At 48.0% G+C, this 23698-nt stretch overlaps 1 protein-coding gene across 7 annotated transcripts in view; it reads right to left on the reverse strand.

Annotated features, from left to right (window-relative positions):
- Positions 1-1088: 1088 nt before the first annotated feature.
- The window catches only part of LOC146353923 (E3 ubiquitin-protein ligase RNF213-like), a 208397-nt gene continuing 185787 nt past the window's right edge, over positions 1089-23698 (reverse strand). For 6 of the 7 annotated variants that reach the window (XM_084837681.1, XM_084837679.1, XM_084837677.1 and 3 more), the window contains 9 exons: positions 21812-21944; positions 20140-20223; positions 19507-19687; positions 19197-19398; positions 19007-19084; positions 4033-4230; positions 2979-3068; positions 2693-2871; positions 1089-2532 (listed from right to left, as the gene is read on the reverse strand). In XM_084837681.1, coding sequence (XP_084693807.1) covers positions 2328-2532; positions 2693-2871; positions 2979-3068; positions 4033-4230; positions 19007-19084; positions 19197-19398; positions 19507-19687; positions 20140-20223; positions 21812-21944 — 1350 coding nt within the window. In that variant the 3' untranslated portion in view covers positions 1089-2327. Of the gene's footprint in view, positions 2533-2692; positions 2872-2978; positions 3069-3374; positions 3461-4032; positions 4231-19006; positions 19085-19196; positions 19399-19506; positions 19688-20139; positions 20224-21811; positions 21945-23698 lie in introns of those variants that run through there. The other variant, XM_084837682.1, reaches the window with a different exon arrangement.

Consider the following 23698-nt stretch of genomic DNA (forward strand, 5'->3'; position numbering starts at 1 on the left):
CTGGTAGGGAGAGCAAGGGTGGAGTGGCAATAGACCAGGCACTTTCTGTGCCAAAATGAAGAGAGAGCCCTACAGCTCAGCTACTACTCAGGGAGAGCAAGGGCAGGACTGCCAAGCATCCAGGGACAACTCGCACCAAAGGAGAGGACAAAGCCCAAGGCCCTGGCTTCATACTGGGTAGGGAGAGCTTGGAGCCCACCTAGAACATGCAGCATTCTGGGCTTGGGGCCTGCCTGCCCAGGTACGGTGGCACAGTTCCCAACGTCTACTCTGGGAGTGTCCTCAGACTGCGCACACTGGTAGCTGGTGAGTGAGGAGATGCCCTTCCTCACAAACAATCACTGCAGCACCTGAGGCCACTCTCTTAATGAAGCCCAATCCCAGTCCCTAACTGGAAAAGTTGAGGGAGGGGAGAAGAGGGACGAGGAAAGGAAGGGGCAGGGAAAACTGACAAAGTAATCTTAAAAATAAAAGGACCTGAGCTCTCAGAACTCAGCAAGGAGCCTGTTTAATCATTGCTAGGCACCGTCAGTTTGGGAAGGCAGGGTAGCCTTCCACTTGGATAGGATCATTTGGATTCCACCTTGCCTGTCAATCAGTGGGATGGGCTAATGTGAATGTCTTGGAATGACCTCCAGAAGATAAAGGAGAACTATGGGTTCCAAGGAGTTTTTTTAGCATTTGGGGGCTCAGAACACATCTCTGCTTTGTACTCAGTCATTTGGGCGGTCTATGTGTCCTTTGCGACTAGCCATGCCTGCCATGGCAGCCATTTTGTGGTGGTGTCCAGGACAATTTCTCAAATTGCCAAATGTGTCCATGGACTCTACTCCTGCCCAAGTCTGTCCAGCTGCTTGGGGAGTTTTCTGAGCCCTATTGCCAGGGACCCCTCCCTTCAGCCCAGCTTTAGGAAAAAATAAAAAGTAAGGTGCTTTGGAATTCCTTGCCCAAAGCCCGGAAACACAGAACTTTTAAAAAGTTTTGTTACGTCCTGAGAACACAAGTGGTAATTTTGTAACTGTAGGGGTCCTTCACACGGGGAAGAATTTACTGAGAATTCCCTTTTTAAAACAATGCATCCAAATGTCTAAATATAAAAAAGAGTTTATTTGAGGGAACAGGAAAGAAAAAGAGAAGGCAACAACTGTCTCTCTCACACACACGCACACAGAATTCCAAATTAAATCAATTGCAATCTAACTGGAGTCCAAGATGCTCACACTATGAGTGGAGTTAATGTACAGTGTTTCCCAACAGATTAAAACATTCCTAAATTGTTAATAATGCACCAGTTGACATGAAAGTAATATTTTTTCCCACCTTCTTTGAAATAACCTTATTCACATCCAAAGAACTTCCTCCTTTCCTTGTTTCAATTATCAGCATAATCCCAAGCTACTAACATAATGACCCTCAATGAAATGAAAAACTGCATATTATTTTTGGAAGCACACTAAAATTGTAACTTGCTTCAGTACATCCAAGATATTTTACAGTTTCCTTCTCAAATATGATTGCAGAAATGTGTCTTGAGACTCCACTTACAAAGCACTGATTTTCAGGCCAAAGAATCATGATCACAGTTACAAATTTAAGAATGACAGTGGGACAACTGTAATGTCAGACAACACTAATTTCAACTAGTAACACCTAAGGTAAGACAATTAAATCAAGGAACGTAAGTTTGTACATAGAGGGGTTCAGGCTCTTCAAGGTTCTTGTGTGAATATGAAGAAAGTTGCCTCAAAAGGAAAAGGGATAGGTTAGGAGTAACTTTGATGTGTCTTCTCTTAAAAAATGAACAGTGCAGGCAGTGATGTCAAGCTAGTGCCCCTGGGTAGATGCCTATGCTGAATTATGTTTGAAGGCAGACATCCTTTTATTGAGCTTTGACATGCCTTGTTCGGGTGTCCTGATCCAAAGAGAAAAACAGGCACACCAAGGTGCAGGAAGTGTCATGGCAAATGTCCCTGATCACAGCGGAAAGCAGCTTTGGTAGCATTAGGGAAAATAGAAAACTTGAGAAAATAAGAACTAGTTCTTTTTCTCTTGCCCATCTAAATGACCAAAAGGAAATGAGACCTGTCAGTAGTATATAACCACATGCTTATAAACTATACCCACAGTTTGACTATCCCAGGATTCTTCCAGGGACCTATGACACTAGGCCTCTAGTTATGGGCACTAACATGATTTTCATCTCTAACTTGTATTTTCTGAGAGTGGGCCAGACACCTTTGTTTAGGATCTCCTTAAACTATGAAAGCTTTTTGGCCTCAGAATGTATTTTGCTCAGAGCAAGAAGAGGAACAGTTAAATCCAGTGCTTCATTGTTGAATTTTTTTTTTAAAATTGGAAGGGAGAAGAGAAGAAGGGCGTAAACTGAGCTTTCGATTTTGTTTAAGAGTAGCAGCCACTTTCCAAGCAGCAATACACTGGGAGAGCCGGATTTCTTCTGGGAACATATCCTCTAATTCCTCAAGTGTGTTGCTCTGTTTCCTTTCGAGGTATGAAGCAAGCACTTCCTTAATGCTGGAAAATAAAGAGAAAGAATCACAAGTATGTTCAGCTACTCTACAGTACATGGCCAAACAGTAAGTGTTTCTTCACCAGCACAAAACAGCCAAGTTTAGGTGAGGAACAAAATAAGCCACCGTACAAGCGAGTTGGATTGGGCTTTGCAGGCTCATACCTCCACGTGGGATTGAATTCTTCTCCAGCTTGGGTGTGTTTCAGCTTCAGGACAATCATTTCATGCAACTCTTGGAGGAAGGATTCCAGCTCAGCCTGGTTGAGGAAGTCATTGAGGAGTTTGGTGTTCTCTGTAGTGAGCTCATCTTTATAGGATACGCTGACCTCTGCAAAGGGATCCTGGGGGGAACATGGTGAGGAAGAGACATACAGTGGCACAGTTAGGGGAAGAAGGGAGAAGAGTGGCAAGAAATGTCAAGTTATCCCAGCCTTTCCCCACTTCCTACCCTTTTCAGATGCAGCAGCTGTTCAGATTTATGGCTCGAGAGGAGCTGCCACAGTGCAATGGTGTGCTTTAGCTGACATCGACTCAGTGCCTGAAAGGAACATGGAAACTCTTATCTAATGGTTGTTTTTAAAATCAGATTACTTTAAACCTAGTTCTGAACTGTAGTTATAAAGTTCAAACCAAAATAGCTAGATACTAGTTTAGAAGAATAAAAATAATAAAGTTTACACTTGCATAAAGTACCTTCATCTGAGTTTTGGGGATTCCTTTTTCCGCTCACCCCCCATGCTGAAGTCCACCATGTTCAGGTGGGTGTAGCATTTTCAGGGGGCTCTGGGGGAAGGAGGAGGCAGGGAAGTTAGCTTCCTGGAACAGCCTTCCACCAGTGTGACATTGGGTGTCATTCTGTATTAGTCTTTAGGATGTCACAAGTTCAATCCTTTTTGCTAAAACAAACTAACGCAGCTACCCTCCTGGTCACTATGAGCAGCAAGACAAAAAAGAATAATGAAATACTAGCAATCACTAGGAGGAAAGATATTAACAAAGTATCAAGAACAATGTTCCTTAAGATAATAAGGACCTGCCTGCACTCTCTTATATCCCTTACTTGTGCAAGACTAGGGACTGAATGCAGAGGAAATAGTGTAGACCTGGTATTGTTCTTCTCCATTCTCAAAGCATACTCTTCCACAAGTGGCAGGAAGGGTTAAGTCATTAAACCCTCTTTTCCTTGAGAGGACAAGATATATTCATTTCTTGCCATATCAGACAGCCTGACAGACATCTCCCCTCCATTTCTGTATTATAGTTAGACAGCAAAGAACTGCAGAAGAGATAATTCCCTATGTTTCACCACCAGCTATACCCAGCTGCTCTGTGGGGACTGAAAAAGGCTTCTTAGGAATGTGCACCCAAGATCCCACCTACCTGAGTAACAGAGAAATCTGGAGAGAATGGGGGACATTTGAGAAATGTACAGCATTAGCCTGATCTGCTCGACTCTTTCACTCTGTAGGATACAAGGTGGGGCACTGATCCCTTGCACTCACCTTCAGCACATGAGCACTTGTCTGACTGCCCATTTGCAGGATATTTTCAACATATTCAGTCAAAGTCATCTCTGGGTCCCCTCCAGCCATAGCCAGGAATCCTAAGGTTATTTCAGTGACAGACAGGGTTTCACAGATGTCACTGTATGACTGCAGCTCCCCACTGATCATGCTTGTTGTGGAATTTGGAAGGGAGCTCTGTAATTCAAGGGGACAAAAACCAGTCAGCATTCATCACTGCTGTCCCTTTACTGTAAAGAAAACACGCACGTGCTATTCAAGTAATTCTGCAGGATATTAGAACAGTATTAACACAGACACATTCAGCACTGCCTGTTACAAGGACAGGTTGCTTACCTGTAATGGTGCTTCTTCAAGGGGTCTGAACTCACATATATGGGTTCTGCATCTGCACAAAACAGTCATTCAGAACATTCTAGAGCTAAACAGAGTTTTAGGCGGTAGTCCCATCCACACTCCAGGCTATGGCTCCTGCCTGCCTCTCAGTTCCAAGTCCATCACAGTGGAGGAATAAAGAAGGTAAAGCATTGAAGCAGGGAGGAGGGTGGATTGTGTGCATTCACAGAATACCACTCAAAGAACCACAGTTACAGCTGTCCTCCTTCGTGGTCTCTGTGACTTACACATATGAGTGACTGAAAAGCAAGAGATTTCCTGGAGGAGGGGAATGTCATGCCAAAACTGAAGAAAGGACTGCTCTGCTGAAGGCTGCATCAATGCAAGCTCTGATATCCAGGCGGTAATGTTTGAGGAAGGTAGAAGGCTGAGCCCAGGTCACTGCGCTGCACAGTTGCAGAAGTGAGACACCTTTGAGGAAAGCAGCAGAAGAGTCCATGGCCCTGGTTGAGTGTCCCCTTACTTGCAGGGGGACAGCAGGCATGCCAGCTGATAGGTGAGAGGTATAGTTGAGATCACCCACTTGTTGAAGCTTTGTGATGACACAGGACAACACTTTTTGGGCCCCAAGTGGCAGATGAAGAAACAAGCAGAGTCTCTAAAGGATGATGTCCTGTGCTTGAAGTAGAATGAAAGTGCTCGTCTGACATCTTGAAGCTTAACCTCCATTGGGGAGGAAGGTTGAGGAAGGAAAGGTGGCAGTACAGTATCTTGAGTTAAGTCAAATTGTGAGACAACCTTCAGGAGAAAAGAGCAGTCTGGGCGTTCTTATGAAAATTAAGGAACAGTTGGTCATGCCTTAGGGCACAGTGTGCTCGCTCTCTGTATTGAAGTAATGCCACGAGGAAAGTCACTTTCAGCATGAGGAGCCTGAGGTCGGTTGTGACCAAAAGTTCGAAAGGCTTGGCCATCAGTAGTACAAGACTCCAGGCTGGAACAGGCGGGGAGGCTGGTGAATACAGGTTGGCAAGTCCTTTCAGGGATTGTTTAACTTGAGGTGGGAGAAGAGGGAGAAAGACTTGATATTGTCATGATTTGGGAGACCACAGGATTTTGGATTAACTCCCGTTGGGGCAAGGAATTTCAGAATGGCCTTCCATTTGGCAGCATATGCGGCCTGGGAGGAAGGTTTGTGGGAAGCAGTCATTACCTTTAAGACCTTGTTGGAGAATTGGTGAAGCTGCCCACTTTCCATACCATGAGATATAGGGTCCCTAGACCAGAGTGCCTGATCTCCGTTGCTCATTGTGAGGAGGTCTAGGAGACAAGGAAGATGGAGAAAGGTGTGGCTGGAGAGGAGGAGAAGTGTCGCATACCATGCCTTCTTGGGCCATGACAGGGTTATTAGGATGCAGTGAGCCCCATCATCCTGTATCTTGTTCACTATCCATGTGATGAGAGGAAAAGGAGAAAATGCGTAGGCTAGAGAGTTTCCTCAGTGAAGAAAGAAAGTGTCCCCCATAGAGTCTGTGTCGTGACCCACTCTGCTGCAGAAAGAATGGCATTTTTTACTTAGTGCTATAGCAAAGTGGTCCATAGTCCAGGTGCCCCACATGTCAAAAAGTTTGAATGTGACTGTTGGGGAGAGCTCCCACTTCTGTGGTGTAGTTCTCAACCTGCTGAGCAAGTCTGCTAGGATGTTGGATGTCCCTGTAAGTTGGATAGCAATGGGAATAATGTGGCAACATACACACCAGTCCCAGAAATTGAAAGTAAGTCATAGGACTGGGAGGGATCTCATCCCGCCTTGTTTGTTTATATAGAAGAAAACTGGTGTTTTTTGTTTTGTCAAAGGACAATCTGTTCAAATTCAGGCACCCTTAGGGCTTTGGCAATAGAAAGTAGCTTGAGTTGATTGTTGTGCAGGGTTCTTTCCTGACAAGGCCACAGTCCTCTGATTCTGTATGACCCACAGTGGGTTCTCCAGCCAAGGAGAGACACGTCCATAGTGACCATCACAGACAGATGAGGGGATCAGAAGTTGGGTCCCTGGAGGAGGTGTGTTGAGACAATCCACCAGTCCAAAGAGTCAGACTGCATTGGGAAAAGACAAGGGCTGGGTGTGATGGTCCATTTCTGGATTGAAGACCCATAGGAACTGTGATTGGAGTGGTCTTATACGGAGGCACACTAGTGGAGTTACTGCAGCGATGGAGGCCATGAGAAAGATGACAATCCCTTGAAGTCTTAGATGTGCATACACTACTGCCATACACTTTATAAAGATTCTTGGGGCCGTGGCTAGGCTGAAAGGGAGAACCTTGAATTGGAAGGATTCATTGCCCAAGGCAAATCTCAAAAAAAGCAAGCTATAGGATGTATAGCAATATAGAAGTAACCCAAGTGCAGATTTATTATTGCGAAACAATCTCCCCACAAAAAAAATCCTGAATTGGCGGGGGTGGGGGGACAAATGTAGTGATTGACATCCTGAAGATAGAGTCTAGGCCAAAGGCCACTGTGCTTTGGGGGGACTATAATGTACCTGCAGAAGAAACTGGTGGTCTTTTGAGCTTGGGAGGGTTTATTGCGCACTTGCTCAAAAGGGTAGCAATTTCTTCCAGGTCTCCTGGAGTGAAAGGGGGGGTAACAAACTTGTTTGGAGGCTCAGTTTGGGCCCAAGTTCCGTTGGCTCCAAGGTAGCCATTGACATAGCCAGTACAGGTGTGGCTTCTTAGCAGAGGCCAATGAGGATTGAGACCCCATTCTCATCTTCTGGGTGCATGGTGTCATCTGTGGAAGCACTGAAAAGGCCCTCACGGTCAAAAGGAAGGTCTTGCACTCTCAATCTAGCCTCCTGGTAGAGTCCTGCAGTACAGAGCCAGGCATACCATCTCAGAGGGATGGTGGCTGCCATAGATTTGAAGCCACAGTCAGCCTTATATTGGGCTGTGTTAATTTGCTGGTCTGTGAGTCTGTGGGCTTCAGCCTGGAATATCTTCACTAGGTTTTTGGCAATTTCCGGGAGGCAGTCAAAGAAGGTTGCTGCTTTTTCCCATAAGAACTGTTGGTAAGCCGCCATGCATGCCTCATAGTTTGCTACATGGGGTTGAAGGGGTGCAGTGGAGTAAATTCTGCATCGCATCAAGTCTAACTTTCTCCCCTTTGAATCTACAGGTGCAGAATGAGGCTTTTGTCTTCAATCGGTATGCTTTCTGTATTATGGAATTTGGTGTGGGATGTTCGAAGAAGCTAGTGCAATCCTCTTCCTGCACCCTATATAAATTTTCTATTTTTCTAGATGTTGGCTGGAGAGAGAAAGCTTCTCCCAGGATTGTTTGATTATATGCAGTAACACTGGAAGAATTGGGATGGTAACCAGTGGAGCTAATTCTAGTTGCACCCTTTTAAAGACTGGATCCGGGACTGGGGAAACCTTAATTTCTAGTCCAAGGGATTTTGCCATTCTGAGAATTTGTTCCATGTATGGTCTTCTATCACCTGATGGGGATAGAGGATTTTGACCCCTACAGCTGCGTCCGGTGAGGTTTAGGCCCAGACATATGAGATGGAAGATGAGTCTAAGCAATAGCCATCCTGCATTGAAGAGGGGTTGTTAGGAAGTGTCACTGTGTTAGGGGCCAACAATGACTGAGTTGTACTTCCAGAGGTGACTTCACGGCCAGTGGCTCCAGGAACTTTTTCAAGATTATGTCCTGAAAGAAGTTGTCCGGAAGAGGTGAGTGGCAAACTCGTAAAGCTTGGTACTGTGGTAGAAGGTGTTACAAGGTTAGAAGTTGTCTTAGATCATTCTACAAAGTGAGGGGAACAAGAACATTGCAGAATGATGATGCAGGTAGTCAGTATCCCTATACTTGTAATGGTGCCATCTTGGTGGTGAACAGTCTTCATAATAATGAGAAAAAGACCTGTAGAGACTGGGGCATCTATGGCTCTCCCATGGCATATTATAGTGATGATGAAGAAAACCTCAGAGAGGGCAAGGACTGTCAGTACTGAGGAGATCTATACTTTCTTGGGGAGCGGTACTGGGGGTGACAGTACAGTTCCAGTGAGGAATGTTCCCTGGATTTACCTTCTGATACCAAGTCCAGGCACTAGATATCATCTAGGGAATTATGGGCCTGTGGAGTTGTAGTTTCTCCAGGATTGGCACTGGTGATCACATGAGAGTTTGAGGCGCCATTTGTACCAAGGGCAGCTAATTTGGAGCCAGCGTAGGCTTGGGTTCAGTGTTGGACTCTATCCTATGACCTGTCTTTTTGGTTTTTTTGGTTCTGGAGCCCAGGTGTTAGAAGGTCATTTATTTGGGGACTTGGTCTATTTGACATGTTTGGTCTCAACTGTCAGTACTGAAGGGCCGGTTTCAAGCTGTTGGTCAAAGCGGACAGCCAAAGCTGTTCAGTACCGCAAGGGCTGGTACTCCTGATACTGGGGACTGTTGCCCTGAAGCACTTTCCATTACGTTGTGTGCTAGAAGAGCCTGCACGAAAGCTGGAGACAGTTTCTTCCAAATGGAGGCTGAGGCAGTATACAGAGGCTGGTTCAGTGCGACTGTATCCACTGCCTGGAGGGCTTGTTCCCACAATAGGGCATGAAGTTCTACCATTGTGTTCCTCCTGACCTGCTCTGTGAAGGCCTGGCAGTGGATACAGGAGTCCACCCTGTGCACCTCTCTGAGGCAGAGAAGGCAGCTGGAGTGTCCGTCGGTATCTTCCCTGCCACGGCAGGTCCAATTTTTGAAGAAGGCCATGGAGTCCATGGAACGCAAAGGGGCAGCAAAGAAAAAATGAAGAAAAACTCAGAGAAGATAGGAAAGGAAGAAAAGAGAAAGCAAAAATAATTATGTTCAGTGGTGCCCTCGGAGGGGACAGTAGATTTTTGGTATGAGGTGTGAGAAAGTTCCAAATGCTGCTAGTTGCTGCCATATTCGAAAAGGAACTGGGAGGCAGGCAGGAACCATGCCCAGAGCATGCGAAGGGAAGGTGGGTAGGACTCCTGCCTAAAACTCTTGAGTCACAGGGACCATGAAGAACATGTTCATAGTGATTGACTAGGACCAGGGATAACCTGGTTCAAATCCCCACTCAGTCAAGAAGCTCCGTAGGTACCCTTTGACCAGACATTGATTCAGCCTAACTTGTTTGACGGGATAAAGTAGGGAAGGAGAGGAAACCATGTATACTGCCTTGAGCTATTTGGAGGAAAAAGTAAGAGCACTGGAGTGACGAGTGTCGATCCTCCAGGGAATAAGAGAACACAAAGAGTTCTTGGACAGAACGGTGGAACTACAGCAGCAAAGTGAAGAACAGAAGCTAGAATAGCAACAGCAAGCTGAGGCAGAAGAGGAAAATGCTGAGGTGAGGAAAAATACAGTAGAGGATACTCCTTGGAAAAGGGTGACAGTTAGGAGCAGAAGAACTGGAAGCCACTCCAGACCAGTGGAAGCAGTGGAGCTGTGGAACCATTTCCAGGTACTTGAGGATGAGACTGGAGGACAGCCTGCAGAGGAAGAATTACAGGGGACCCCTCATGAGAGCGAGAAAGAGGCTGAAGGTCAGTCAAGCAGAGGCAATGAAACCAAGGTTTGAAAACAACAACAAGAAGAGAAGAGTAGTAGTAGTGGATGTCAGGGTGGAAACTGAGCCCATAGAAGCCCAGAGCAGTTCTGATTCTGAGGAGGAACAGCAATCCGTGGGAGAGGAGCCCACTCATCCCTCACAGGCACAGCAGCTGGCAGAGATTCCTCCTGCCAGCATTCCTGACATGGATAGTGACCCTGGGAGTGAGAGAGTGCGGGAGGGGGGCTTGCTAGACGGTTGACGCAGACGCAGGGAGCGACGAGCGATGGAGGGCGCAGAAAGGAGGTGTAGCGCCCGTTTGGTGCGCAAGCAACGGCCGCATCCCGTGGACCCAAGGGAAAGAGGGAGGAACTCTCCCTAGCTCGTACGTTCAGGGTCTGCAAGTGATTCTCCTAATGCCAATGGAGGTTGCCAGGGACCCGGTGGTGCAAGTTCTGGCGTAAGAGAACCAGGTTCTCCGTGATCAAGTGGCTCAACTGACGACTGCCGTACAGAATCTGCAAGCTGCGCTTCAATCCCCACCACCTCCGATTCCCCCCCGCCGCAAGTGCCCGCTGGCTGTGCCAGAGAGGTTTTCTGGTGAGAAAGGACTTTTTCAGATCTTCCAGGCCCAATCGGAGCTGTACATGTGCCTACGACCTGAGGATTTCCTAACAGAACAGGTTCGTGTGGGCTTCATCATTAACCTACTTTCAGGCGTGGCAGCTAAATGGGTTTCGGGACTTCTTCTCGCTAATGACCCCCTGCTCGGGGACTATCAAGGTTTCATGACAGCGATGGCCAGATTTTTCAGTGACCTCCTGTGCACGCAGATGGCTTCTTGGGAGATTCACCACCTCAGGCAGGGCAAGGACTCAGTTTCCAGCTATGCGACAACTTTTCTCTTGCTGATGCAGGATTTACAGTGGAATGATGCCGCACTGGTGGCTCAGTTTTTGGACAGTTTGAACGATGAGATCTTGGATGGGTTGGCGCACACGCTTAGCCCGCCTACTTTGGAGGACCTCATCCAGACCTGCCTCCAGATAGTCGGCTGGAGGGGTGCTGGTGCCAGGGGCCTAGATTTCCCTCCTCCCATTCCCCGTTTCCTGCCCCCTCCCCCACCCCCTGCCCTTGCGGTGGGGGCGAAGACCCCGATGCAGCTGGGAGCTACCCGAGTCCCGCTGCTGCTGGAGGAACAAGAGTGGCAGCGCGCAGAGCGCCGATGCTTTCGGTGTGGAAAGCTGGGACATTTCACCAAAACTTGCTGCACTAGATCTGCAGCCCCACTGCCTCCCTCTTCTCTCCTTCCTCCTCCTCCTCCTCCCCAGGCCTGACTAGGCTGCCCCCCAAGCCTGTTGGGGGTCTCCAGTGTGGGGGTCGGTTCCACACCAGGTGGGTGCCTTCCGCAACCCCCCCCCACCCTCCCATCTACTATTGCATGTTCACCTCCACTCCTCCTGGTGGGGTGGGGTGGAGGCCCTAGCTTTAGTGGACTCTGGGGCTATGACCAGTTTCGTGGATGAAACGTTCGCTCTCTTCCACAAGATTCCTACCCTGCCTCTTCCTGCCCCTTTGGCAGTGAAGACCATCGATGGGCGTCCTCTTTCTTCGGGCGCGGTGACCCAGATTACAGTTCCACTCATTCTGCGTGCCCAGTCCCACGTTGAGCAGATTCAGTTTCACTTGGCCAAGGTTCCCCAATACCCAATCGCGCTGGGTGTTTCCTGGCTCTCTAAGCATAATCCTGAAATTTCTTGGGGGCTTCAGCAAATGGAATTTGCATCTCCCTACTGCCGGGAGCATTGCCTCCCGAACGAGGCGCCAGTCCCAGTCCAGGCCTTAACCCTTTCCTCCCCCTCCTTGTCTGCTTCTGGCAGTTCTTCAGCTACCGTGATCCTCCTGGAGAAGTATGTGGCTTTTCGGGATGTTTTTGATAGGAAGGAGGCCGACCAGCTCCCCCCCTCCACTGCCCCTTTGACTGTGCCATTAACCTCATTCCAGGGGCGACCATCCCCGCTGGCTGGCTGTATTTGATGTCAGAGCCAGAACTTTGAGCTCTGCGGGAGTTTTTGGACACAAACCTCAGACGTGGCTTCATTCGCCCCTCCTCCTCCCCCGCCTGCGCCCCTACCATCTTTGTGACCAAGAAATCGGGAGAATGCCACCTGGTGCACGATTACAGAACGTTGAATTCGGTCTCGGTCCCCGACAAGTACCCCCTCCCCCTCATACCCGAGATGCTGGAGTGCCTGGGGCGAGCCAAGATTTTCACAAAGTTGGACGTGTGTGGCTCTTACAATATGATTCGCATCCGGGAGGGGGATGAGTGGAAGACCTGTTTTGGCACCCGGTACAGAGCGTATGAATACCTAGTGATGCCGTTTGGGCTTGCCTGCGCCCCCCTGTTTTCGTGTTTTATGAATGCCATCTTCCAGGACTATTTGGACACTTTCCTCGTTGTGTATCTCAATGATTGACTTATATTTTCTGAGGACCCCCATGCCCCTCAGCACCATGTCTCCGCCGTCCTCCAGCACCTCCGTGAGCACCATCTGTATGCCAAGCTGGAGAAATGTGCGTTTGACCTAACCTTTTTGGACTATCTTGGCTACATTATCTCAGCTGACGGTATCAGGATGGATCCTGCAAAGGTCCAGGCTGTCCTCTCCTGGCAGGCTCCATCCACCAAAAAGGACGTGCAACGTTTTCTGGGGTTTGCTAATTTTTACAGAAAGTTCTTGCCCAGCTTTGCTCAGCTGACATCTCCTCTCACGGACCTCCTTAAGGGCAGGAAATCTCCTTCTCATTGGACGGCATCGGCCCAACAGGCTTTCGAGGAACTTAAGCTTTTAGTTCTGAGCTGATCCTGTTACATCCCGACCTGAGGAAGCCTTTTGTAGTGCAAACTGATGCCTCTGACTTTGCGTGGGGGCGGTGCTTTTTCAGCCAGATCAGGTGGGTGGCGGTTTGCAACCCTGCGCCTACCACTCCAGGAAGCTGGACATGTCTGAGAGGAATTATACCATCTGGGAGAAGGAACTGTTGGCCATCAAGTCCGCTTTGGAGACCTGGCGTCATCTGCTGGAGGGGGCACAGCACCCAGTCGAAGTTAGAACCGACTATCGCAACCTCGAACATCTTCAGTCAGCCCGTGCCTTAAACCAGAGGCAGATTAGGTGGTCGCTTTTTTTCCCCTAGTTCCACCTTAAGATTTGCCATGTAAAGGCCCCCAACAACCTACAGGCAGATGCTCTTTCTCGTAAGCTGGACCTCCAGCCAGGGGGTGAGGGAAATCCCCCCCCCCGATTCTTCCCCCCCAGAGCCTGGCAGCAGCTGCGGTGCCTCAATCCTGGGAGGAGCTCCTTCACTCAGCACAGGCTCAGGATGCTTTTGTCTGCACAACAGTGGAGGAATTGGGACTAGCCTCTGCCCCCCCCCACCCCTTCTCTTTGCGAGGTGGCCTGCTTTACCATTCCGGCCGGGTATACGTGCCTTCTAGACCCCTCCGCGAGAAGGTCCTCCATCAGTGCCACGACTCCCCCACCGCTGGGCATTTTGGCATCGCCAAGACCCTGCACGGAGTGACGCGGGATTTTTGGTGGCCTCGTGTGTGTTGGGACGTCAAGACCTATGTCGCCTCCTACCCAACCTGCCAGTGGGCGAAGGCCCCTCAGGCAAGCCCACAGGCTTGCTTCGCCCCCTGCCTACCCCTCAGGACCTTGGAAACTGCTCTCCCTTGACTTCATCACTGACTTGCCTCCCTCACACGGTAAGACCACCATTATGGTGGTGGTGGATTTGTTTTCTAAGATGGCCTATTTCATCCCCTGCTCTGGGTTGCCCACAGCCAGGGAGATGGCAGAGCTTTTTTTGGTGCATGTTTTCCAGCTCCACGGATGGCCCAAGGGTCTCATTTCGGATATGGGGGCCCAATTCACTGCCCATTTCTGGAGGGAGCTACTTGGGCTTCTCCATGTGATGCTCCGTCTTTCCTCTGCCCACAGATGGACGGCCCGACCGAGCGCACCAATGCGACTCTGGAGCAGTATTTGCACTGTTATGTCAATTACCAGCAAGATGACTGGTTTTCCTTGCTGCCTCTCACAGAATTTGCTTATAACAATGCCTGCCATGCTTCCACCTGCCAAACTCCATTTTTTGCCAATTTTGGTTACCACCCCAAGGCTTTCCCATCCACCCTAGCTCCCTCTTCGGTGCCGGTGGCCCATGACTTTTTAGAGGAGTTGCGAGCAGTACACCACCTCTTACGGGACTCCCTTGAGCAATCCAAGACAGCCTACAAGGCCTCTGCGGACCGGCCAGCCGGGTCCGTCTCTGTAACTGGGGGACTGGGTTTGGTTGTCCACCCAATACCTCCCCTCTCACTCACCCGCAAGGAAGCTCGCACCTCGCCGCACGGGGCCTTTCCAGATTACGGCCCAGATTAACCCTGTTCCTTTTTGCCTGGCTCTCTTCCCCTCCATGAAGAGCCATCCTGTTTTTCATCGGTCCTTGCTGTCCCCCCTGGTTTCTGGTTACCCTCATCGCTCGGATGGCTCCCCCCCGCCACCAGTGCTGGTGGAGGGGGAGGAGGAGTTTGAGGTCACAGAGATTCTGGACTCCCACCTTTCTCGCAGCCGCCTGCAATGTCTAGTGGACTGGAAGGGGTATGGGCCAGATGAGTGATCCTGGGAACCCACGGAAAATGTACATGCTCCGTTGCTGCTGAGGCACTTCCACCCCCACAAACCCGGGACCCCAGGGGAGGAGCACGAGGGGGGGGGGCTCATGGGAGCGGGGATGATGTCAGGGTGGAAACTGAGCCGATAGAACCCCAGAGCAGTTCTGATTCTGAGGAGGAACAGCAATCCCTGGGAGAGGGGCCCGCTCATCCCTCCCAGGCTCAGATTCCTCCTGCCAGCATTCCTGAGATAGATAGTGACCCTGGGAGTGAGAGAGTGCGGAAGCGGGGCTTGCTAGACGCTCGACGCAGACGCAGGGAGCAACGAGCGATGGAGGGCGCGGAAAGGAGGCGTAGCGCCCGTTTGGCACGCAAGCAACCGTCGCATCCCATGGACCCAAGGGAAAGAGGGAGGAACTCTCCCTAGCCCATACGTTCAGGGTCTGCAAGTGATTCTCCTTCAAACGGGGACCACCTGCCTAACCTGGCACATCGGCTACTCTGCTGTTCCTTGCTTAGTCGCTGGTGATTGGCATCTGAAAGAGTCATTAAGTTGTAAAAGGATTAAAGCCTTGAAAAGAATCCTTTTGTCTGTGTCTTGAGTTGGCTATTGGAGTAGACTGAAAGAGGCCGCTAGGGTGCTCCTGACAGTGGGAGAATACTTGCTGCGTGGGATTGAAACCCAAGTATGTCGCGAAGACCCATGGACTCACCAGGTATGCTGTCTCCCAGGAGGATGGATTAGAGACGTGACTGAAGGGTTGCCTGCACTCATAAAGCCCACTGACAGGTATCCCTTTCTTCTCATCCATGTGGGAACAAACTATACCGCCAAGTGGAGCTATGAAAAAATCACGTCAGACTTTGAAGCTTTGGGAAGGAAACTCAAGAACTTTGGGACCCAGATAGTTTTCTCATCCATCCTTCCAGTAGTTAGAAGAGGGATTGAATGGGAAAGAAAAATATTCTGGGTGAATGACTGGCTATGAAGGTGGTGTTGGCGCGAGAGATTTGGATTCTGGGACCACGGGCTATATTTCCTGGAAGATGGACTGTTGGCAGGGATGGGTTGCCCCTCACAAAGGATGGGAAGAATGAGTTTGGCCACAGCATGAAGAACTTCATCAGGAGGGCTTTAAACTGAACCTACAGGGGAGGGAGACGTAAAGTTGGGGGTAACAATGAATGAAGGCTCATGCACCACAACGGAGAGAACAGCTCTAATAGTGCCCAATAAACAGTCTTCAGAAACAAGTCGGAAGACAGCCAGATTATGAAGCACATGGTCTTCTATGTCTATATACTAATGCCCAGAGTATGGGAAACAAACAGAATGAACTCTTGATACGGGAGGGAAATTATGACTTGATAGGTGTAACTGAGACTTGGTGGGATGACTCCCATGACTGGAATACAGCAATTGAAGGATATAATTTGTTCAGAAAGAACAGAAGGAACAGAGAGGGAGGTGGGGTTGCACTGTATGTGAAAAATACATATCTCTGCACAGAAATACAGGAGGATGAGCTTGGTAGCCCCATCGAGAGCATCTGGGTTAAAATAAATGGAGCAAAGAATAAAAGGAACATGGTGGTCGGAGTCTACTACCGGCCACCCAATCAAGGAGACAACAAGGACAAAACTTTTGAAAAGCAAATAGCCAATATTTCAAGGAAGCATGATGCAGTAGTAATGGGGGAGTTCAGTTTCCCTGATATTTGTTGGGAGACAAATTCTGCAAAACATGGCCCCTCCAAGAAATTCCTGACTTGTGTTGCAGATAACTTCCTCCTACAGAAAATAGAGGAAGGAACTAGAGGACTGGCTATCCTTGACTTGTTCCTAACCAACAGAGATGACTTAGTGGATCAAGTAGCAGTTACAGGAACTCTGGGGGAAAGTGACCATGTTATACTTGAGTTCTTGGTTCTAAAGGAAGCAAAAGCCGAGTGCAGCCAAACGCATACCCTGAATTTTAGGAAAGCCAATTTTAATAAACTCAGAACAATGATCAGTAAGGTCTCATGGCAAGCAACTCTAATGAGAAAAGGAGTCCAAGATGGGTGGGAGTTTTTAAAAAAGGAAATTTTAAAGGCACAATTACAAACAATTCCAACAAGAAAAAAAGGCGGAAGACAACAGAAGAAGCCAATGTGGCTTCACAAAAAGCTTAGAGATGACCTGAAAACAAAAAAGGACACATATAGGAAGTGGAAGAAAGGACAAGCTACAAAGAAAGAGTACAGGCAGGTAGTACAGAATTGCAGGGATGGCGTCAGGATGGCTAAAGCTGAGAACAAGCTGAAGCTAGTGAGGGATGCTAAAAGCAACAAAAAGGCTTTCTTCAGCTACGTGCATAGTAAAAGGCAGAGGAAAGAAATGGTGGTTCAACTATTAAATAAGGATGGCGAAATGGTAAGAGATGACAAGGAAAAGGCAGAAGTGCTCAATTCCTACTTTGGCTCAGTCTTCTCCCAAAAGAGGGTCTATGACCTCCCTGGCAAAGGTGAAGTACGGGCTGAAGGGGCAGGATTGCAGCTTGAGATCGATAGGCATATGGTCAAGGAACACCTAACTACTTTGAATGAGTTCAAATCTCCAGGGCCAGATGAACTGCATCCTAGAGTAATAAAGAAATTGGCAGAAGAATTCTCAGAACCACTGTCTATTAACTTTGAGAAATCATGGAGGATGGGGGAAGTGCCAGATGACTGGAGGAGGGCTAATGCTGTCCCTATCTTCAAAAAGGGTAAAAAGGAGGAAGCTGGGAACTACAGACCAGTCAGTCTGACATCAATCCCTGGGAAAATTCTGGAGCAGATGATAAAGCAATCCATCTGTAAGCACCTTGAAAACAATGCAGTGATTTCTCGAAGGCAACATGGATTTGTCAAGAACAAATCCTGCCAGACGAATCTGATCTCATTTTTGGATCAGGTAACCTCCCTTGTGGACTGTGGGAATGCTGTGGACATAATATACTTCGACTTCAGCAAAGCTTTCGACAAAGTGCCCCATGATATCCTGATCAGCAAACTAGCTCAAAGTGGGCTAGATGAAACAACGATCCGGTGGATCCACAGTTGGCTACAGAATCGGACTCAAAGAGTGCTTATCAATGGGATCTTCTCAAACTGGGGAGAGGTAATGAGTGGGGTACTGCAGGGCTCAGTCCTGGGCCCAGTGCTCTTCAACATTTTTATTAATGACTTGGAGGAGGAGGTGCAGGGAATGTTGATCAGATTTGCAGATGACACAAAATTGGGCAGGATAGCTAATACCCTGGAAGACAGAAACAGTATTCAAAGTGATCTTGATTGGCTGGAGCACTGGGCAGTAAACAGCAGAATGACATTTAATAGGGATAAATGCCAAGTTCTGCACCTAGGAAAAAGAAACCAAATGCACAGTTACAAGATGAGCGATATGTGGCTCAACAATACTACAAGCAAGAAGGATCTTGGAATTGTTGTCGATCACAAGCTGAATATGAGCCAACAATGTGATGTGGCTGCAAAAAAGGCCGATGCTCTTTTGGGCTGCATTAATAGAAGCATAGCTTCCAAATCCCAGGAAGTACTAGTTCCCCTCTACTCAGCACTGGTTAGACCTCATCTGGAGTACTGTGTCCATTTCTGGGCACCACACTTTAAGAAGGATGCAGATAAACTGCAGAGGGCAACGAAGATGATCAGGGGACTGGAAACAAAGCCTTATGAGGAAAGACTGAAAGAACTGGGCACGTTTAGCCTTGAGAAGAGAAGACTGAGGGGAGATAGGATAGTGCTCTTCACGTACTTGAAAGGTTGTCACAGAGAGGAAGGCCAGGATCTCTTCTCCATCATCCCAGAGTGCAGGACACGGAATAATGGGCTCAAGTGACAGGAAGCCAGATTCTGGCTGTACTTCAGGAAAAACGTCCTGACTGTTAGAGCAGTACAACAGTGGAACCAATCTCCTAGGGAGGTGGTGGGCTCTCCCACATTGGAGGCATTCAAGATGAAGCTGGACAGTCATCTGTCAGGGATGCTCTGACTTGGATTCCTGCATTGAGCAGGGGGTTTGACTCGATGGTCTTGGAGGCCCCTTCCAACCCTACTGTTCTATGATTCTATGAAAAGCAATTATCTATACCTATTCAACTCCTTTTCTATGCAGTAGCAACTCCAGTCACTTAGACTGCAAAATATGCACACTTACTTGCAAGTAAGCCCCACTCAATACCATAGGACTTCCTACCAAGTTAACAAGCACAGGACCAGGCTAATAAATATGTGGCAAGAACTAATTTTAACTGGAATGCATCCAGCCACTTTTTTGTATTCTTTCTCCCTTCATCTCTGAAGCTCACCTGGCTCAGCTTGCTCTTGATATCACTGAAGAGATGCTCATAATTTCGGTCATGTCTGTACACCAAAGTGGGTATGCCCTATTAAGGAAGAGAACAAAAAATATGCTCAGTGAGTGGACCTTTGCAGGAATTCCTCTGGACTGGGGGAGGTGGATCCCAGGCAACGGCATCAAGCTTTTTTGTTACATACTGTCAATGTGATCAAGGGCTTCCCTTGTAGGAACCTGCTGACGACCTGCTGCTGGATTTTGTCCAGGTCAAATTCCTGGAGGGCCTCCCCTCCTTTCTCCATGCTGTACTGGCAGTTTGACAGGATCAGTGGGATCAGGTCCCTCTCCACTTCATAAGTGATCACATGCAGATCTGCCACTTCTGTGGGGCTGACAGAGTATCTGTGGAGAAGGGGATGGAGAGAACAAGTATGAGACATCCTGCTCCACAGCTCATTTGGCAGCTGCAGAAAGAAGTGGGGATTCTAACAGATGCAGAGACAGACGTACCTGTTGGCATCCATTGTGTATTTTTCTATAGTGTAGACAAAGTCATTGTGCAGGCCGATGAGGTAACTGGACAAGGCTGTGGAACACAGGCCTAGACCTCGCCGGCGAGGCAGAAGGATCTCAAACTCACTCTCCAGAGTGAGGTCAATATCACAATAACCTTTGGGGAGTTTTATTTCACCTGCAATGATGGGACAAAGAAGCATTTGTGAGCAGCAGGCTCAGACCCACGGGTGGTGCTTCCCTTTCCTTTTGGATTATTTGTGGTTTTTAAAAATAATTATTTGTTGCTGTCAAACCCAGACTATTTCACTACATTCTGAATGTCAGGACTAGAAGGCAAGTGCTGGGCAATCTGGAATGGATCATGTTATGCTCTACCAATTAATCCTGTGTGTGAATGGGGAACAAGTGCCACAAAAGGAGGTAATACAAGAAGAAACAGCCTCTCTAGGCCACAGAAGATAAGGCTTGAGAGTGTTTCTTCCAGCATTAAAAACATTAAAGAAGGGGAGGGGGAAGGAAGTCTGGCCTGTCAAGATAAAGACAGCCAGCCTTCCATTGGGTTTTATCAGGTGACCTCCCAATCCTGCCATTCATACAATTGAGTAATAGTGTAAACTGGCCACTCACCATTGGTTTCCAAGGATGATCTCAGCTTGTTCCACACAGCCAGAAATGTTTTCACTCTGTTTGTCATAAGAAGCCTTGTGCGTCCTGGAGAAGGCAAGAAAAATATATAGCATGTGATATACTCAGTATTGCCAGGTTTTGTAGTTCTTGGTAAAAGCACAACCAACTCAACAAAGTTTGGTTCAAAGAGTTAGAATGCAAGAGCAGTCTGCTGTAGTAGGTTCACCTAGGCCAATATCCTGATTCACAAAACTGACCAGCCAGATGTCCCTGGCAACCCCCAAACAGGACACTAAGGCCAGGAGCAGGCAAAAGGGAGATTGGGATCAACTGGTAGATCTTTGCAGTAGATCAGCAAGGCTTTCTGACTCCCAATTGTTTAAACAAAAGTTCCCCCACCCTAAATTAGGCTATTGAAACAAACAAACAAAGCTTGGAGGAAAACAAGGAGAGGAATTTTGTTCTGGACTGGGCATGTGCTCAGAGGCACCCTGTCCTTAATTCTCAATCTGCCTTCCTGAGCCACTATTTTTCACCTGGCTCTGGTTGGTGGATATCAGGGGGCTCTAGTAAAAAAAATAAAGTAGAACCTGCAAGCCTAAAGTCCGCCCATCCTTGAGTGCACCGAGGCAACAGCCTTCTAGTGTTTTTCATCAGCAGAATCTGGTTTAGAGTTTCCATTTAGCTAACATGCCTAATAATCATAGATGGACCTATCCTCTATGAATATTATCTAATCAAAACCATCTAAGCCAGTAGACCATAGCCATATATTGTTACAATGAATTCTGTACGTTAATCATGCATTGTCTGATGGAGTACTTACAAGACTTTTTAAAAGTTTTACTTCCTGATCAGATGATGCTGGCTTCAGACTATTCCACTGCTTTAATGGATCATTTATGAAAGTGTGTTTCTAATGAATTTGGATATGATCTAGTCTTAATACTTTTACATCCCATAAATGGGCAAACATGTAAGCATGTCCTTGATTCTCCAATTTAAATCAGGGGTCTTCTAAATGCTTAATTTTAGATTACTGGCTTTTCTACATGAGGCTGTTAATCTGCTGCATCTACTTTTGGTTTCGTCACAGAATTGAAATCCAAGCACTACATGAGAACAGTTTCCTTTCCTACTTTTCTGCTATATGACTTGTAGGTGGGACTGTCGTATAGCAGAATAGTGCAAATACACAAGTGGAAACAGTGCTTTCTTACACCATCAGAAATAATACCTCATTTTCTGTGCTCTAAAGAAACTTGCTCAACTGTTTACAAACAGAAGCAAAACTGAAGCGTCATGGCATCATCTAAAGAACCCATAAACAAACGTGAGTAGGGAATGTCAAGCATACAATAAATGCCTCGAGTAGAAAAGCTCTGAGTATATTACGTCTACATAAGAAATACCTGCGCTACCCCAAGGATCCACTGTGATACTAAAAGAGAAAGAAAAGGTGGCAAATTAAACTATTTCCTCCAGGGGTCCATTCAAATTTCTCCTTTTAGACTTGTGATGGCTGTTAAGGCATACACTTTCCACAAGTTCATACTCTCCAATCACTGGGTCTGAGGAGGCTTGCTTTATAATCATGCAACTTGATGCTAAGCACTTGCCTTTATGCTTTTTATGCCCTGCTAACTGGACCCACAGCACAGCAAAGTCTCACCTGAGGGAAGGCTATTAAGAAAATTTTCAATTGTGTGGTGTTCCACATCTGAAATGTTCTGGAACCTTTTCACCAAGTCTTTTTGCAGGGCCAGAATTTCTGGCAAAAACTTCACCAGCCTCAATTCCGCTTCCTAAAAATGGTGCAGGATAGAGCAAATCAGAAAAGAGAAGCTGAGAGAATGTAAAAGAATCAGCATTGATGGTCATTAATAAGCAGCACATATGCACAGAGTTGTTCATATTCATGGTCTTGCTGGAGATATCACACAGGACATGACTTCCCATAGGTCAAAAAGTTTAAAGCAAACATAGGAAGGCTAGGGGTGCTTGCCAAGGCTTGGAAACAAGTAGGGATGTCAGAGAATTCCGCGACGGATCTCGGTGAAGCCAAATGCCAGTGCATTCGGCCCCCAAAAAACTGTTGCGGAACCAAGCCCCCGCCCCCCCAACCCACAGAAGGCGCACGGGACGAAGTGCCCGCTGCCCCCACCCCACGAAAGGTGCGCGAAACGGAGCACTTACCTGCTCCCGTCCGTGCTGCTGTGCGAATGGCAGCTGTCCTGCGGCCGTCATTCGCTTGCTCCTCTTCAGCCATGACAGGCTACGTAAATATTTACGTAGCCTATCACGGCTAATGCAGGGATGCCATTTGCGTCCCTGTGGAGGCCGTGATAGGCTACGTAAGTATTTACGTAGCCTATCACGGCAGGGGGGGAAAACCCCCAGCATACGCAAATGGTGGCAGCCACTGCCATTTGCGGACGCTGGGGTTTTCCCCCTGCCGTGATAGGCTATGTAAATACTTACATAGCCTATCACAGCCTCCACAGGGACTTAAATGACAGCGGCTACAACAGCCACCATTTGCATCCCTGCAGGGCTGCCCAGCGGCCGGATGTCCGGCTGCGGGCGGCTGGAGCCGGCTGGTGGCTCCGCGGCTTGGCCACGGAGCAGAGCCAGCCAGCCAGGATTCCAGGGGGAGGCACAGAGCGCCTCCCCCCGCGTCGAGGATTCCGGGGGGAGGGATGGAGCGCCTCCCCCCCATCGAGGATTCTGGGGGAGGGATGGAGTGCCTCCCCCCTGTCAAGGATTCCGGGGGGAGGGACGGAGCGCCTCCCCCCCCAGCAGAACCCGGCGGAGCCAGGTAAGCGGGGTTTCATACACCCCTAGAAACAAGCAGGAGTTTTGGACAGTGTGAAGGAATGCCATGTAACTAACATTTTATAATGATGTTCTGTAAATAAATACTCTGGGTGACCTCTATGAGGCTATAATGTATCTGTGTAGGCCTGAGGTCTAACACTGTTACTGTGTTGAAGGCCTTTTTTAGTAGTAGTAACTGCTTAGTGACAAATTCTCAAGGAGGAGAGAGAGGCAATCGCTTTTAATATTTCTGGATGGGTCTGGATGAGGGAAATTCAATTTTGATTGGTCTGGGAAACATCAGACTCTGATTGGCTGGGGGTTCTAGCTAGGTGCAAAAGATCATTAGGGAAATGACAGTTGACAGTTAAGGATTGAGTTAGTTGGTTGGTGGTCTGTCAGAGAGGGAGTCTGGTGGTTGGTGTATGAGGCAGGATAGGAGGAAGACGTAGGTAGCTGAGGCCTGAATATTAAGCTATTCCTTCCCTATGCGATAACCATACATGGCTGATGAAGATCAGGAGTAGGGAGCAAGTGGCAGTGTAATGCCAACAGGCTTCCCTAAGATCTTACCAGAAGAAGGGTACGTAAGCAGGCATTCAACCCAGATAAACTGTCCAAGCATCCATAGTACAACAGGAGGAGCTTTGACTTCATATGAAGACTGTACCCAAGAGCTGGATCTGGTGATGAGTGTATTTGGCTGGGGTGGAGCTTTAGGGAATTTGGCTGGGGGTAAAAT

Source organism: Heloderma suspectum, chromosome 2 (genome assembly GCF_057233095.1).
Source record: "Heloderma suspectum isolate Gila_16-S chromosome 2, 16-S_ref, whole genome shotgun sequence".
NCBI lineage: Eukaryota > Metazoa > Chordata > Lepidosauria > Squamata > Helodermatidae > Heloderma > Heloderma suspectum.